This window comes from Dendropsophus ebraccatus, chromosome 6 (assembly GCF_027789765.1).
Source record: "Dendropsophus ebraccatus isolate aDenEbr1 chromosome 6, aDenEbr1.pat, whole genome shotgun sequence".
Classification (NCBI taxonomy): Eukaryota; Metazoa; Chordata; class Amphibia; order Anura; family Hylidae; genus Dendropsophus; species Dendropsophus ebraccatus.
Genome location: NC_091459.1, coordinates 67688988 through 67701657, shown reverse-complemented (window position 1 = coordinate 67701657; position 12670 = coordinate 67688988). Strand labels below are relative to the sequence as shown.

The following is a 12670-nucleotide window of genomic DNA, read 5'->3' as shown; positions in this document are numbered from 1 at the left end:
TGAGCTGTGATTGGTTGCTATGGGCCACATCAAACCATATTATTTCGTGGCCTAACCATAGGCTGTTTGCTTGGTCACAAGTGTGTTTAGTGACCTCTGCAGTAAAGCACATCGCCAGTCATTAATGAGTTAATGCTTCAGATGTGTTTACCTGCAGTAACCATGGCAACCATGCACTGTGATGACAAGCGCTTATGTCATAAAGAAGGTTCCATAAAGCAATGCACCGCACCCTGATCAGTGCCATCTTGGATGCGCCAGAGGACCTTGAGCTTGATGAATTTACTGCCCCTACCATTGATGAAATTTGGAGGTTCTAGCAGGGGACCTGGATCTGTGAAGGAGAAGAGATACAGCCGCCTAGCCATCAACAAGGTGACAGATATTGCAGCCTCATCTCTCTCACATCCAGTTTATTATACTTATAGTATGGCATTACCCTCTAAGCCCAGGGGAGGAGCAGCTCTCCAGCCATGGCTCCCTCGAGGTTTCCCCCACAGGGGGGTTTTCCTCGCCTGAGTGCTGGAGGTGACTCTTCGTGAGTCGGGGGTCTGCCATTTTCAGTGTCATGTAATTTTAAATAAAATTGGGACCCTTTGACACCTGATTACAATGTGTTATGTCTTTATTTTGCGTTCTTTGGTTTAACTTGGGGGAGTTGGGAGTCCATCACATATTGCATAAAGCTGGACATCTGCCTGCTACACAGATCTATCACCTGCACAATGCGCAAAAAGAGTATAGAGCGGTGGCTGGTGGAACTCCTGCTTGTATGAGCATATCCCTGGATTAAAGGAACACTCAAATCTTGAAGAAAAAACATGCATCACAAGGTTCATACCCTCATCTACAAGGCTTGGCAAAAGGTTTTATCAAGTGACAGGGTCACACCAATCATAGCTACACGGACACCACCATAAATATACATCATATATTCATAACCCAGTGACTATTGTGTGTGTGGGCAGGATCAGGGGCAAGGCAGAGTATTGTGCCCCCACACCCATACATGCAGGTGTGGGCTAGGTAGCTGCCTCCCCCCCCTGCAAAATTCACAGGATAGGGGATATCAAGCTGATTGGTTGGGGTCCCAGTGCCTATGAGAATGTGGGAAACTTATCCCCCTCAAATAAACAGTGGGGACAGTGCTCCATTAATTCTCTATAGGTCTTGTTATCCCTTATCCTGTGAATAACTAGGAGAGGAGTATGTTCTCATGTACTATATGGCTGGACTCAGACTAGGCGTTTTTCAGAAATATGTCATATGGCATTTTTGGGGTTCAAGAATGAGACCAGATGTTAGTCAGTGGGGAAAATCGAAACACAACACCCATAGGACATTTTTCTGCTATGGTGTTTTTTTTGTGTTTTGCCACAAGCTTCTATAGGGGGGAATATTGTCATGTCTATATGGAAATTAGCGTTTTTTTTCCCCAGTTCTCTAACATAAAACCTGGAATCACATGATAAAGAATCATATAATTTGTACCGAAAAAGTCCCACAGGGGATAAAATGAGAACTAAAGTTTACACTAAAATGAGAACGTGGCAGAAAAAGTGCCAGAAAAAACACCAAAAAGCAGGAAGATGTGCAACACTCTAAATCTTGGTTCACATTTGTAGTGAATTTAGTAGAATTAAATTGGTACTTTTTTTTCTTTCAAATCAACTGGTGTATAAAGATTTGTATTTAACTTTTATTTTTTTTTAAAATGTACTTATCAGCTGCTGTATGTCCTGCAGGAAGTGGTGTATTCTCTCCAGTCTGACTTAGTGTTCTCTGTTTCCACCTCTGTTCATGACACAAACTGAGTAGAAGAGGTTTTCTATGGGGATTTGCTACTGCTCTGGAGAGTTCCTGTCATGGACAGAGGTGGCAGCAGAGACTGTGCACTGTGTCAGCCTGGAAAGAACACAGCACTTCCTGCAGGACATACAGCAGCTGATAAGTACTGGAAGACTTTTAAATAGAAGTAATTTACAAATCTATATAACTTTCAGACACCAGATGGTTTGAGAAGAAAAAAGTTTTTGCCAGAGTACCTCTTTAAATTAAATAAAAAAGTCAATTAGCTTGACAGTGGAAACTTAAAGGGGTGCTCCAGCATGGGGGCACTTTCTGGGGGGGACCGGGGAGGAGGTGGCTGAAATAAAAGACGTCCATTAACCTCCCTGTTTCCAGCGGCGGGTCACTCATCGCGGCGCTCAGGTACCCGGTTCCCGGCCGCTTCCTCGTGTCTGATGCCGCCCGAGACGCTACGTCTCAGGGCCGCTCAGCCACTTAGTGAAGGAGGCGGGATCCGAGCTGACTTCAAACGGATCCCGGCGGCGTCAGACACCAGGAAGCGGCCGGGAAGCAGGGACCGGAGCGCCGCGATGAGTGACCAGCCGCTGGAACCAGGGAGGTGAGTGGACATCTTTTATTTCAGCCTCCCAAAAAAAGTGCCCGCACACTAGATAACCCCTTTAAACTAGACGGTGTAAAAATGCACCATATTAATGTCTCGTTCACACGACGTTTTTATTCTTTTTGCTCCATGACCTCCATACCTTCCCATATAGTTATGATGGAGGCCACTTTATACCATCTGTTCTACATAGACTCCCAAAATTCATACTGAAATACCTCCCATTCTTGCTTTTTTTTTAATTCACCCCCCTTTTCCTATTTTATGAATACAAATAAATAAATAAACATATTTGGTATCGCCGCTTGCATATTCTCCAAAAATATTAAACGATCACATTCCTGATCATGGACAGTAAACAGCGTAAGTGCAAAAAAATACAAGGGCACGGGTACAGGTAAGTATACTTTCGTTATTATGTTCTTGCCTGCCTGAGATTTGTCAGTTTAAAGGGGAACTCCGGATAAGAAAAATGTGTTTTCTATTAAAAATACATTAAAAGTTAAATATATGTGTCTATACAATGTATAACTGTATCTGTATGGTTCTGCCACTGCCACACTGGTAGCTGATAGAAATCCAAGAAGTGAAAAAAAATGGCGTCTGAGCAAATCCACATTGTCTCCTGCTCCTTCTGCTATCCCCCTCTTAGGAGAAAAATCTTCCATGCCTTTGTCTCACATTGTGTGTGTTTGCTGAGATCAGGCTGATGATGCAGACAGGGGGCAGGGCGTGATGGATCCCCCAGTCCCCTGAGTGATTCACCATCTCTGACAGGCCAAAAGCAGGTGCAGCACTGATTTCTCTAATTGTGCAGAAGTGTGCAGTGGAATTAGGGCTGTATTCACACATGTTGGAGTGTCATTGCAGTACTGCGGTGTATTCACAAAAATGATGCAGTGACACATGTAAATGATGCTAAACGGCAGAGAGGATCAGAGCCTTATTGTGGGGCTCAACTTCAAAGATAAAAGATGCTTGATCATAATATGTGTGTGGAAATGAAAAAAAAAATTCAAAAAGTTCTTTACTTTATTCCAGTATCAGCATTACAGGTAGAGAATAGAGCTTGCTGTGTGGTGTTACAGGTAGAGAATACAGTGTGGTGTTACAGGTAGAGAATACAGCGTACTGTGTGGTGTTACAGGTAGAGAATACAGCGTGCTGTGTGGTGTTACAGGTAGAGAATACAGTGCTGTGTGGTGTTACAGGTAGAGAATACAGCATGCTGTGTGGTGTTACAGGTAGAGAATAGAGCTTGCTGTGTGGTGTTACAGGTAGAGAATACAGTGTGCTCTGTGGTGTTACAGGTATAGAATACAGGGTGCTGTGTGGTGTTACAGGTAGAGAATACAATGTACTGTGTGGTGTTACAGGTAGAGAATACAGTGTGCTGTGTGGGGTTACAGGGAGAGAATACAATGTACTGTGTGGTGTTACAGGTAGAGAATACAGCGTGCTGTGTGGTGTTACAGGTAGAGAATACAGCGTGTTGTGTGGTGTTATAAGTAGAGAATACAGCCTGCTGTGTGGTGTTACAGGGAGAGAATACAGCGTGTTGTGTGGTGTTATAGGTAGAGAATACAGTGCTGTGTGGTGTTACAGGTAGAGAATACAGTGTGCTGTGTGGTGTTACAGGTAGAGAATACAGCGTGCTGTGTGGTGGTACAGGTAGAGAATACAGTGTGCTGTGTGGTGTTACAGGTAGAGAACACAACGTTGCTGTGTGGTGTTACAGGTAGAGAATACAGTGTGCTGTGTGGTGTTACAGGTAGAGAATACAGCGTGCTGTGTGGCGTTACAGGTAGAGAATACAGTGTGCTGTGTGGTGTTACAGGTAGAGAATACAGCATGCTGTGTGGTGTTACAGGTAGAGAATACAGCGTGCTGTGTGGTGTTACAGGTAGAGAATACAGTGTGGTGTTACAGGTAGAGAATACAGTGTGCTGTGTGGTGGTACAGGTAGAGAATACAGTGTGCTGTGTGGTGTTACAGGTAGAGAACACAACGTTGCTGTGTGGTGTTACAGGTAGAGAATACAGTGTGCTGTGTGGTGTTACAGGTAGAGAATACAGCGTGCTGTGTGGCGTTACAGGTAGAGAATACAGTGTGCTGTGTGGTGTTACAGGTAGAGAATACAGCATGCTGTGTGGTGTTACAGGTAGAGAATACAGCGTGCTGTGTGGTGTTACAGGTAGAGAATACAGTGTGCTGTGTGGTGTTACAGGTAGAGAATACAGCATGCTGTGTGGTGTTACAGGTAGAGAATACAGCGGGCTGTGTGGTGTTACAGGTAGAGAATACAGTGTGCTGTGTGGTGTTACAGGTAGAGAATACAGCGTGCTGTGTGGGACCACAATGGAATCATAAATTACTGCAAATAATTCAGGAACACAATAAAACTGCAATGTGTGAACACAGCCTAGATGTTCTGCAGCAGCTTTGAGTGGGGAATGTGCAGGGTGGAGGACTGTGATGAACAGCTGAGTGAAAGCATTGCATTCTGGAACCTGTAGTACTGTGTACAACTGATAAACCAGGAAGTGCAGAAACACAAAACAGAACAAAACCCCCCAAAACAAATGGATTTTTAGTAGTTTCAAAAAATGGAATACATAGGTAAGTAATGCTTTATGCTTCTGCAGAAGTTTCATTTTCTTTAACCTCTACCTGGAGTTCCCCTTTAGTGGGACTTCTCCTTTCAAGATAATTATGTGGCATCCTATACTGTTTGCATAGAGTGACTGACAAGTTACCAGCAGTGAGCCAGCATTGCTGGTCACATACACAGCGCTGTGCAAAGGTTTGGTTGTATCTGGTATATGTAGGGTGGGCCCCTAGAATTGAATTCCCTGGTGGGCCCAAGGTACCCCAGTCCGACACTGCTTACAGCGCTTTTATCCTTTGGTCTATGGGGCTGTGTGAGGTGTCATTTTTTGCGCCATGATCTGTACTTTTTATCCGTACCTGGAGCAGTGATTTCCTATGGACGTCGGACTCATCTCTTCTCATTTACATATCGCGTGCGCAGACCGTCGGGCGGCGATTTCTCTGATCTCTCACTGAGATTTATGCAGTATAGATATACTGCATAGATCCATGAGATCAGTGTTCTATTGCTTTCGGCTGCTGCAGCCGTAAGCGATAGAATTCTGCGCCGGGATCAGCGCCATTAAGGCGCAGACCCTGGCCAGGACCAGATGCGGCGATCGCTCCTCACTAGACCATCAGGGACTGAAAAAGAAGCTTTTTAAATTCAGCTGTCAACTTTGACAGCTGCATTTAAAAAGCTAATTAGCGGGCATGGCGGTTGGACCATGCCCGCTAATAGCCGCGGTCCTGGGCTGCAAATAGCACCGGGGAGTGCAGCGGATCAGAGCAGGGTCGCCGCACGCCCCCCCCTCTGAACGTCCTTAACAACGCCAGGGCATTTATAGAACCATGGCCGTAGTGTATACACTCTGTATACACTACGGATGGTGTTCTCTGCGGCTGCACAAACATGGCCTTAAAGAGAAAGTACCACTAAGTACATCGCTTTGGGGTTTTTACACAAATAGACTGGCGACAGTGCAGGGATGCTAGTGGTGTGGTCCTTTTTTTTATACCGCCCCACGGTTCCTGCACCCAGCGCCGTGTGCGGTATTTGATCGGTGGTTCAAACAAAGGACTGCACCACTGGCATCCCTGTGTCAGCCTATTCATGTAAAAACCACAAAGCAATGTACCTAATGGTACATTTGCTTTAACAGCAGATGTACAGTGACATTTATCAAAACTATTCCATATATTTTAACCCCTTAACGACCGCGGGGTAATATATTTACGTCCTGCGGTTGTTAAGGGAGTTCAGAGTGGGGCTGCGCAGCGACCCCGCTCTGAACCGCCGCGTTCCCGGGTGCCGCATGTAGCCCGGGACCGCGGCTATTAGCGGGCACAGTCCGATTGCCGTGCCCGCTAATCAGGTGATCAGATGCAGTCTAGTGGGGTGGATCGCTCCTCCGGGACTTTGTCCCGGAGGAGCAATCCACACATCCTTTACCGTCCGGGGTCAGCGCCGTAATGGCGCTGATCCTGACTCTGCATTCGGTTGCTTCCGGCAACAAGTCGCATATGCCCAATCAAGGTACCGATAGAAAGAACACATCATGGCGCAAGAAATGACACCTCACACAGCCCCATCGACCAAAGGATAAAAGCGTTATAAGCCTGGGAATGGAGCGATTTTAAGGAACATATTTTTGTTAACAATGGTTTGAATTTTTTACAAATCATCACATACAAGAAAAGTTATACATGTTACATATCGTTGTAATCGTAATGCCTTGATGGACATGCATAACAAGTCAGTTTTACCCCAGGGCGAATGGCGTAAAAGCAAATACCCCCCAAATTCCACCACACATTTATTTTTTTCCTGCTTTTGCAGTGTACTTTATGAAAAATTCAGCCTGTCATTGCGAAGTACAATTAGTGACGCAAAAAAAAAATTGGCTCATGTGGGTTTCTAGGTGAAAAATTGTAAGTGCTATTGCCTTTTAAGCAAAAGGAGGGAAAAAAAACGCAATAATCGAAATTGGCCTGGTTCTTAAGGGGTTAAATAGTTTGGTGACAAGACCATAGCTTCACTTTGTTTAACAAAAAACTGGGATATAAAGATAATAATATAGATAAAAGGGGCTTAAAGGGAGAGAACAGTTTTAGACTTCTACAAAAGGTTACCATGCCAGCCTTGAAGCTGTAAAACGTTCTGTAGCCAGATTTCTTATTTTAGTTTAATTCCATTAGGCTTTCAACCTCTAGTGAGCCATTTTACTGAGACAGCAAGCAATCACCACCAGAGAGAAAATTACAGTGATCTGAGGACTGGTTTCCATGGTAACCGGTGCGACAAACTTGCAAAAATGTTTGTGTCATTAACATTATAGAAGAATTCTTAGCAACAGTATATTTCTTTTGCTTCCAGACAGTAGCATGATATACTACATTTTCTCAGTTTTGTCTCACCTTTTCACTAAACTTCCAAATGTTATATATTTCTTTTAAATTTTCTTCTTAGACTTCCTTTACATGACCTTAAAGTGAATGTACCATCAGGTCCCCGCACATGGCGCTGGTCTATTCCGAACAGCAGCCCGGCATGAGCACTGGGGGCAGGCCCGCTGACCGCCAGTGTGACGAATTCTCCTCCCCTGCACCCAGTGTCACTCTTGGACAGCCGCCAGATGTCATTTTCGGATGCCTTTCTGGAGTGCCGCGTTCTGGTTGCTGCAACGTCATAGTGATGGACTGCCCGCTTAGCAAGTTGGTGACTGCATCGGTGTCCCACCCTAGTCACTGATTTGCTGAGCAGGCATTCCATCAGCCCAGCACATGATGTTGCAGGAGCTGCAGGAGGCCATCAGCTGTAAGGCCCTATTCACACATCAGTTTTTACTGTCAGGAAATGCTGATCAGGAGGCCTCAAAAGGCTTCAGGAAAGCATCAGGATTTCCTGACAGTAATCAGTTTTTACTTTAGGAAACCATCAGGAAATGCCTTCAGGACTTCCTGATCCTTCTATAGAGTATTATGCCACCGTATCCCCTTCGTGTGCCGTGCCACCCTCTACCCCGTGTACTGTGCCACCCTCTTCCCCTGTGTACTGTGCTACCCTCTCCCTCCCGTGTACCATGCCACCCTCTATCTCTTGTGTACAGTGCCATCCTCTCCCCCTCGTGCACCGTGCCACCCTCGCCCTCTCCCCCTCGTATACAGTGTCATCCTCCAAACTCTTGAAGAACTACAACTCCCATTATGTGATGTAGTCCTGCATATTACCCCTCACACCATGATGGGAGATGTAGTCTTGCATATTACCACACATTTTGGGAGATGTAGTCCTACATGTTACCACACAACATGTTGGGAGGTGTAGTCCTACATATTACCACAAAACATGCTGGGGGATGTAGTTGTACTGTGCCACGCCACCCCGCACCCTCCATACTGTGCCATCCTCTAATCTGTTGCAGAACTACAACTCCCATTATGAACTACCAATAGGGCATGATGGGGGTTGTAGTTTTGCAACCTTCATGGCCACAAGCTGCAAAACGTCAACTCCCATCATGAACTGTCAGCAGGCCATGATGGTAGTAGAAGTTCTAGGGGGTAATCTCACCTATCCTGGATCCTGCTCTGGCAGCTTTTGTCCTCTTCTTCTAATGCCGGTGAGATGGAATGGGGGTGCCAAGGTCTGGGGAAGGAGAGCAGGTGCTGTTTGGTGCAGGGGATTGGGTGCTTGGGCACCAGGCAGCCCTATGCAGAGGTCAGTGGGTGGCTGGTGTCAGAGCCGCCCAGCAGGCAGCGTGCCACATTAGGCTGAGGTTTGGGGGCGATCGGGCATCAGAGCGCTGTTGAGGTCCGGGGGGGGGGAGAATGTGTTGATCGGATCGGCGGGCAATCCTATGGGGTACAGGTGCCGGGCACAGGCAATGTGGTGTTAAGGTTTGGGGGTGGGGGCGGCTGGGGGGGGTTGGTGTTGGGGCAGCAGTTGATCGGGCAGCTGGGGTCCGGGTGCCGGGCAGAGCTATCTTGAGGTCTGTGGAGTGGGTATCAGGCAGCCCTGTGCTGGGGTCCTGGTGTGTGGCAGGGTGGTGTGGGTAGTGCTCGAGCAGTACTGTGCTGAAGTCACAGGGGTGCCAATCTGGAATCCTGGGCACTTTCCTGATGTACATCAGGAAAGCGCCCATGATTCTATAGGGGAAATCCATGCTGGAATTCGGGATGAATATAGGACATGATCTAAAAAATCCTGACCTATTTTCTGGAACTGACACCCTTCAGGAAAAATCCTGAAGGGTGTCCATCATTAATGTAAGCCTAGGAAATCCGGACAGATTTTCCGGACGTGTGAAGGGGGCCTAAGGCAGTACTGCAGGTAAGTATACTTATTTTGTTATGCATCCCCCTGCCAGTTTTGTGGGACCTCTCATTTAAATAAACCTTTGTTAGGCAAGTTTAACATGTAACAGATCCGCAGCGGATTTTAACTATGCAAATTTGCAGTGAAATTCGCTGCAGATCCCTTGCATTTTGAATGAGGATACATAGTGGCAGCGGGAGTGACATTTTGCTGTTTGTAAGTGACAGCCTCCATAACCCCACAGCCGGCTGGAGCATACAGTACCTGCTCTGCGCTTTGGCTTGCTTTGGGGGCTCCTGGCATCAGGACGTCCCACTTTGCCAATCAGTGGCTGTGGTGGGGCAGCGCACTGACTGGCTGAGCGGGATGTCCAGCTGAAAACCCCCGGAGCAAGCCAGGGCGTGGAGCAGGTAATGCTCCAGCCGGCGGGGGGTTATGGAGGCTGCCACTTACATACTGGCAGCAGGATGTCACTCCCGCTGCCACTATGTATTCTCATTCAAAATGAACGGCAAGGGAGCCGCAGCGGATTTCGCTGTGAATTTGCATCATGAAATCCGCTGCAGATCTGTTATGTGTGAAACTGGCCTTAGTGTGGATGGAATACAGCCCCTCCTCGGAGTCACAGATGCTGATGTGAACCCTGTAGTATTCTCCTTGTTGCCTAAAGCAACCAATCAGAGCTGAGCTTTCGTTTCTCACATTGTTCGGGTAAAACTTAGCTGTAGCTGTAATTGGCTGCTACGGGAGGGGGTTTCACTATAATACAGCTGGAGAAATCCCACTGTGCATCGTTTTTGTTCGCATACTATGTGCAGGCGCCGCACTATCCCAGTACACTGAGGGACCACAGCCCTGCTCCTGTACCACAACTTCACACGGCAGTCACATGACACGGTGACGTCATTCAGCTCCGGTCACATGGCTCCCAGTTTACCTAATGTTGTCTGCTGTGGCTTCTCGGCACTGGGAGACATGTGACCTGGAAGTAGCCGTTTTGGCGCGCTGCAGAGCGGAGTAGAAGTGTGAGAGCAGCGGGCGGCTGGCAGGACGCTCCCCGTCACATCTCTATGTGTTGTACTGTAATACATATTTCCCGGCAGAGGCAGAAGAATGCAGGCCTTTCTGAAAGGGGGGACGTCCATCAGCACCAAGCCTGTGAAGGAGAAGACTTCTGCCTCCACCTCTGGCGGCGTCAGTGACAGCAAGAAGCAGAAGCTGATCCCATGGGTGGAGAAATAGTAAGTGCCCCCTGTGTGCCACCTACAGTTGAAGCTCTTCACTCGGGCGGATACGCAGCGGATTTAACATTGCGAATTCGCAGCTAAATCGGCAGCGGATTGATCCCCTGTGAATTCCAATGCAATTACATACTCGTCAGTATGTAATTGCCGGCCGCATTAACCCCCGCCGCCCGGGATGATACATTACCGGCACCACGATACGGCCACATCTGAGGCTCCCGGAGGTCCCGCACAACCAATCAGTGCACGGCCCCACGCAGCCGGATCATGGTGCCTGTAATGTGTCATCCTGGGCGGCGGGGGTTAATGCGGCCGGCACTCACTCAGTATGCAATTGCATTGGAATTCACAGGGGATTCATCCGCTGCCAATTTAGCTGCAAATTTGCAGCGTTAAATCCGCTGCAGATCCGCCCGTGTGAATTTACCCTAAGGGTGCCTTCACACCTACCGGATCCGCAGCGGATTTTCATGCTGCGAGTTTGCAGCAAAATCAGCTGCGGATCCTGTACTGTGAAGCTCAATGGCTCCCATACACGCAGCGGATCTGCTGCCTGCATGGGACCCGGCCCTTTTAACCCCTGCGCCGCCGCCCGCAGCTTACAGCCCCGGCCCCCTTAAACCCCCGCACGCCCGATCGTTGCCCCGCACGCCCGATCGCAGCTCCGGCCCCGAGCATACATCACCTGCTCGGGTCGTGGCTGTGTGATGCTCCCGACCCGAGCAGGTGATGTATGCTTGGGGGCCGGGGCTGCGATCGGGCGTGCGGGGGTTTAAGGGGGCTGGGGCTGTAAGCTGCAGGCGGCCAGCGGCAGCGCAGGGGTTAAAGGGGCCGGGTCCCATGCAGGCAGCAGATCCGCTGCATGTATGGGAGCCATTGAGCTTCACAGTACAGGATCCGCAGCTGATTTTGCTGCAAACTCGAAGCATGAAAATCCGCTGCGGATCCGGTAGGTATAAAGGCACCCTAAAGGACAGTATGGTCCACAGCTAAAGGTGCTGAGTCCAGGTAGAGGCTCCTCATTCTGTGACCTGTAGCCCCCAAATAATCACGTTGTCCTGCATAACCTGCACCTCCTTGTACACAAGGGGGCCTGCACTTGTATATTATATATTTATTGCACTGTGGGGTGTTCACATAGAGCAGGTTTGGTAGCGACTCTTCTATATCTAATTCTGTCCATACACATTAGATAGCTGGCGCCCTTGTTACCCGCGTGCTGGCGCCCTTGTTACCCGCGTGCTGGCGCCCTTGTTACCCGCGTGCTGGCGCCCTTGTTACCCGCGTGCTGGCGCCCTTGTTACCCGCGTGCTGGCGCCCTTGTTACCCGCGTGCTGGCGCCCTTGCTACCGGCGTGCTGGCGCCCTTGCTACCGGCGTGCTGGCGCCCTTGCTACCGGCGCTCGCTGAGCTGAATGGGGGGGGGGGAGATAAGCTGCTGCAGGACACCCCTGGAGATTATTTACCTCATGTAAATAAAAGGATCGGGCCTGTGAGGACCAATTGCCCATCCTTCGCTTTTCCACATCTGCTCCCTTTACGTTTGCGTGCTGTCAGCCACCCTCCCTCCAACCACCCTGCTGCCATCCATCCATCCCACCACCCTGATGCCATCCAACCAAGACCACCCTGCTGCCATCCAACCCCCCCTGTGCCCCCCAAGTAAAAAAAAAAAAAAAAAAAGTCAAAAACACACTACATAAATGTAAAAACAGTACATAAAACACACACACACACTAACACTTACATGTGTAAAAGCATAACACTTACACACCCCTCTAAGGATGCCTTCACACACACCGGATCCGCAGCGGATTTCACGCTGCGGATTCGCAACGAAATCCAGATGTGGATCCAGTGTCAGTGCATCCCTATGAGAATGCATACTCACAGCGAGAATGACATCCCACTGCGTGTATGTAAATTAACACCCCCACCCCCCCGTCGGACATTTTTCATTTTCACAGCACATTGTACCTGTCACCAGTGGAGTCCATTTGCTCACTATACCCCTTGTAACATTCCTCGAGGGGTGTAGTTTCCTAAATGGTGTCCCTTTAGGGGTGTGTGTTAGGTTTTGGCACCCCAGAGCCTCTGCCAACCAGAAGTG

General features: G+C 48.4%; 2 protein-coding genes across 3 annotated transcripts in view; one reads left to right on the top strand and one right to left on the bottom strand.

Annotated features, from left to right (window-relative positions):
* The window catches only part of MCF2L2 (MCF.2 cell line derived transforming sequence-like 2), a 304091-nt gene that overhangs the window by 255059 nt on the left and 36362 nt on the right, over nt 1–12670 (bottom strand). The window lies entirely within an intron of this gene.
* The window catches only part of RFC4 (replication factor C subunit 4), a 31254-nt gene continuing 28929 nt past the window's right edge, over nt 10346–12670 (top strand). The window contains exon 1 of the mRNA XM_069973798.1: nt 10346–10558. Coding sequence (XP_069829899.1) covers nt 10431–10558 — 128 coding nt within the window. The 5' untranslated portion in view covers nt 10346–10430. The remainder of the gene's footprint in view (nt 10559–12670) is intronic.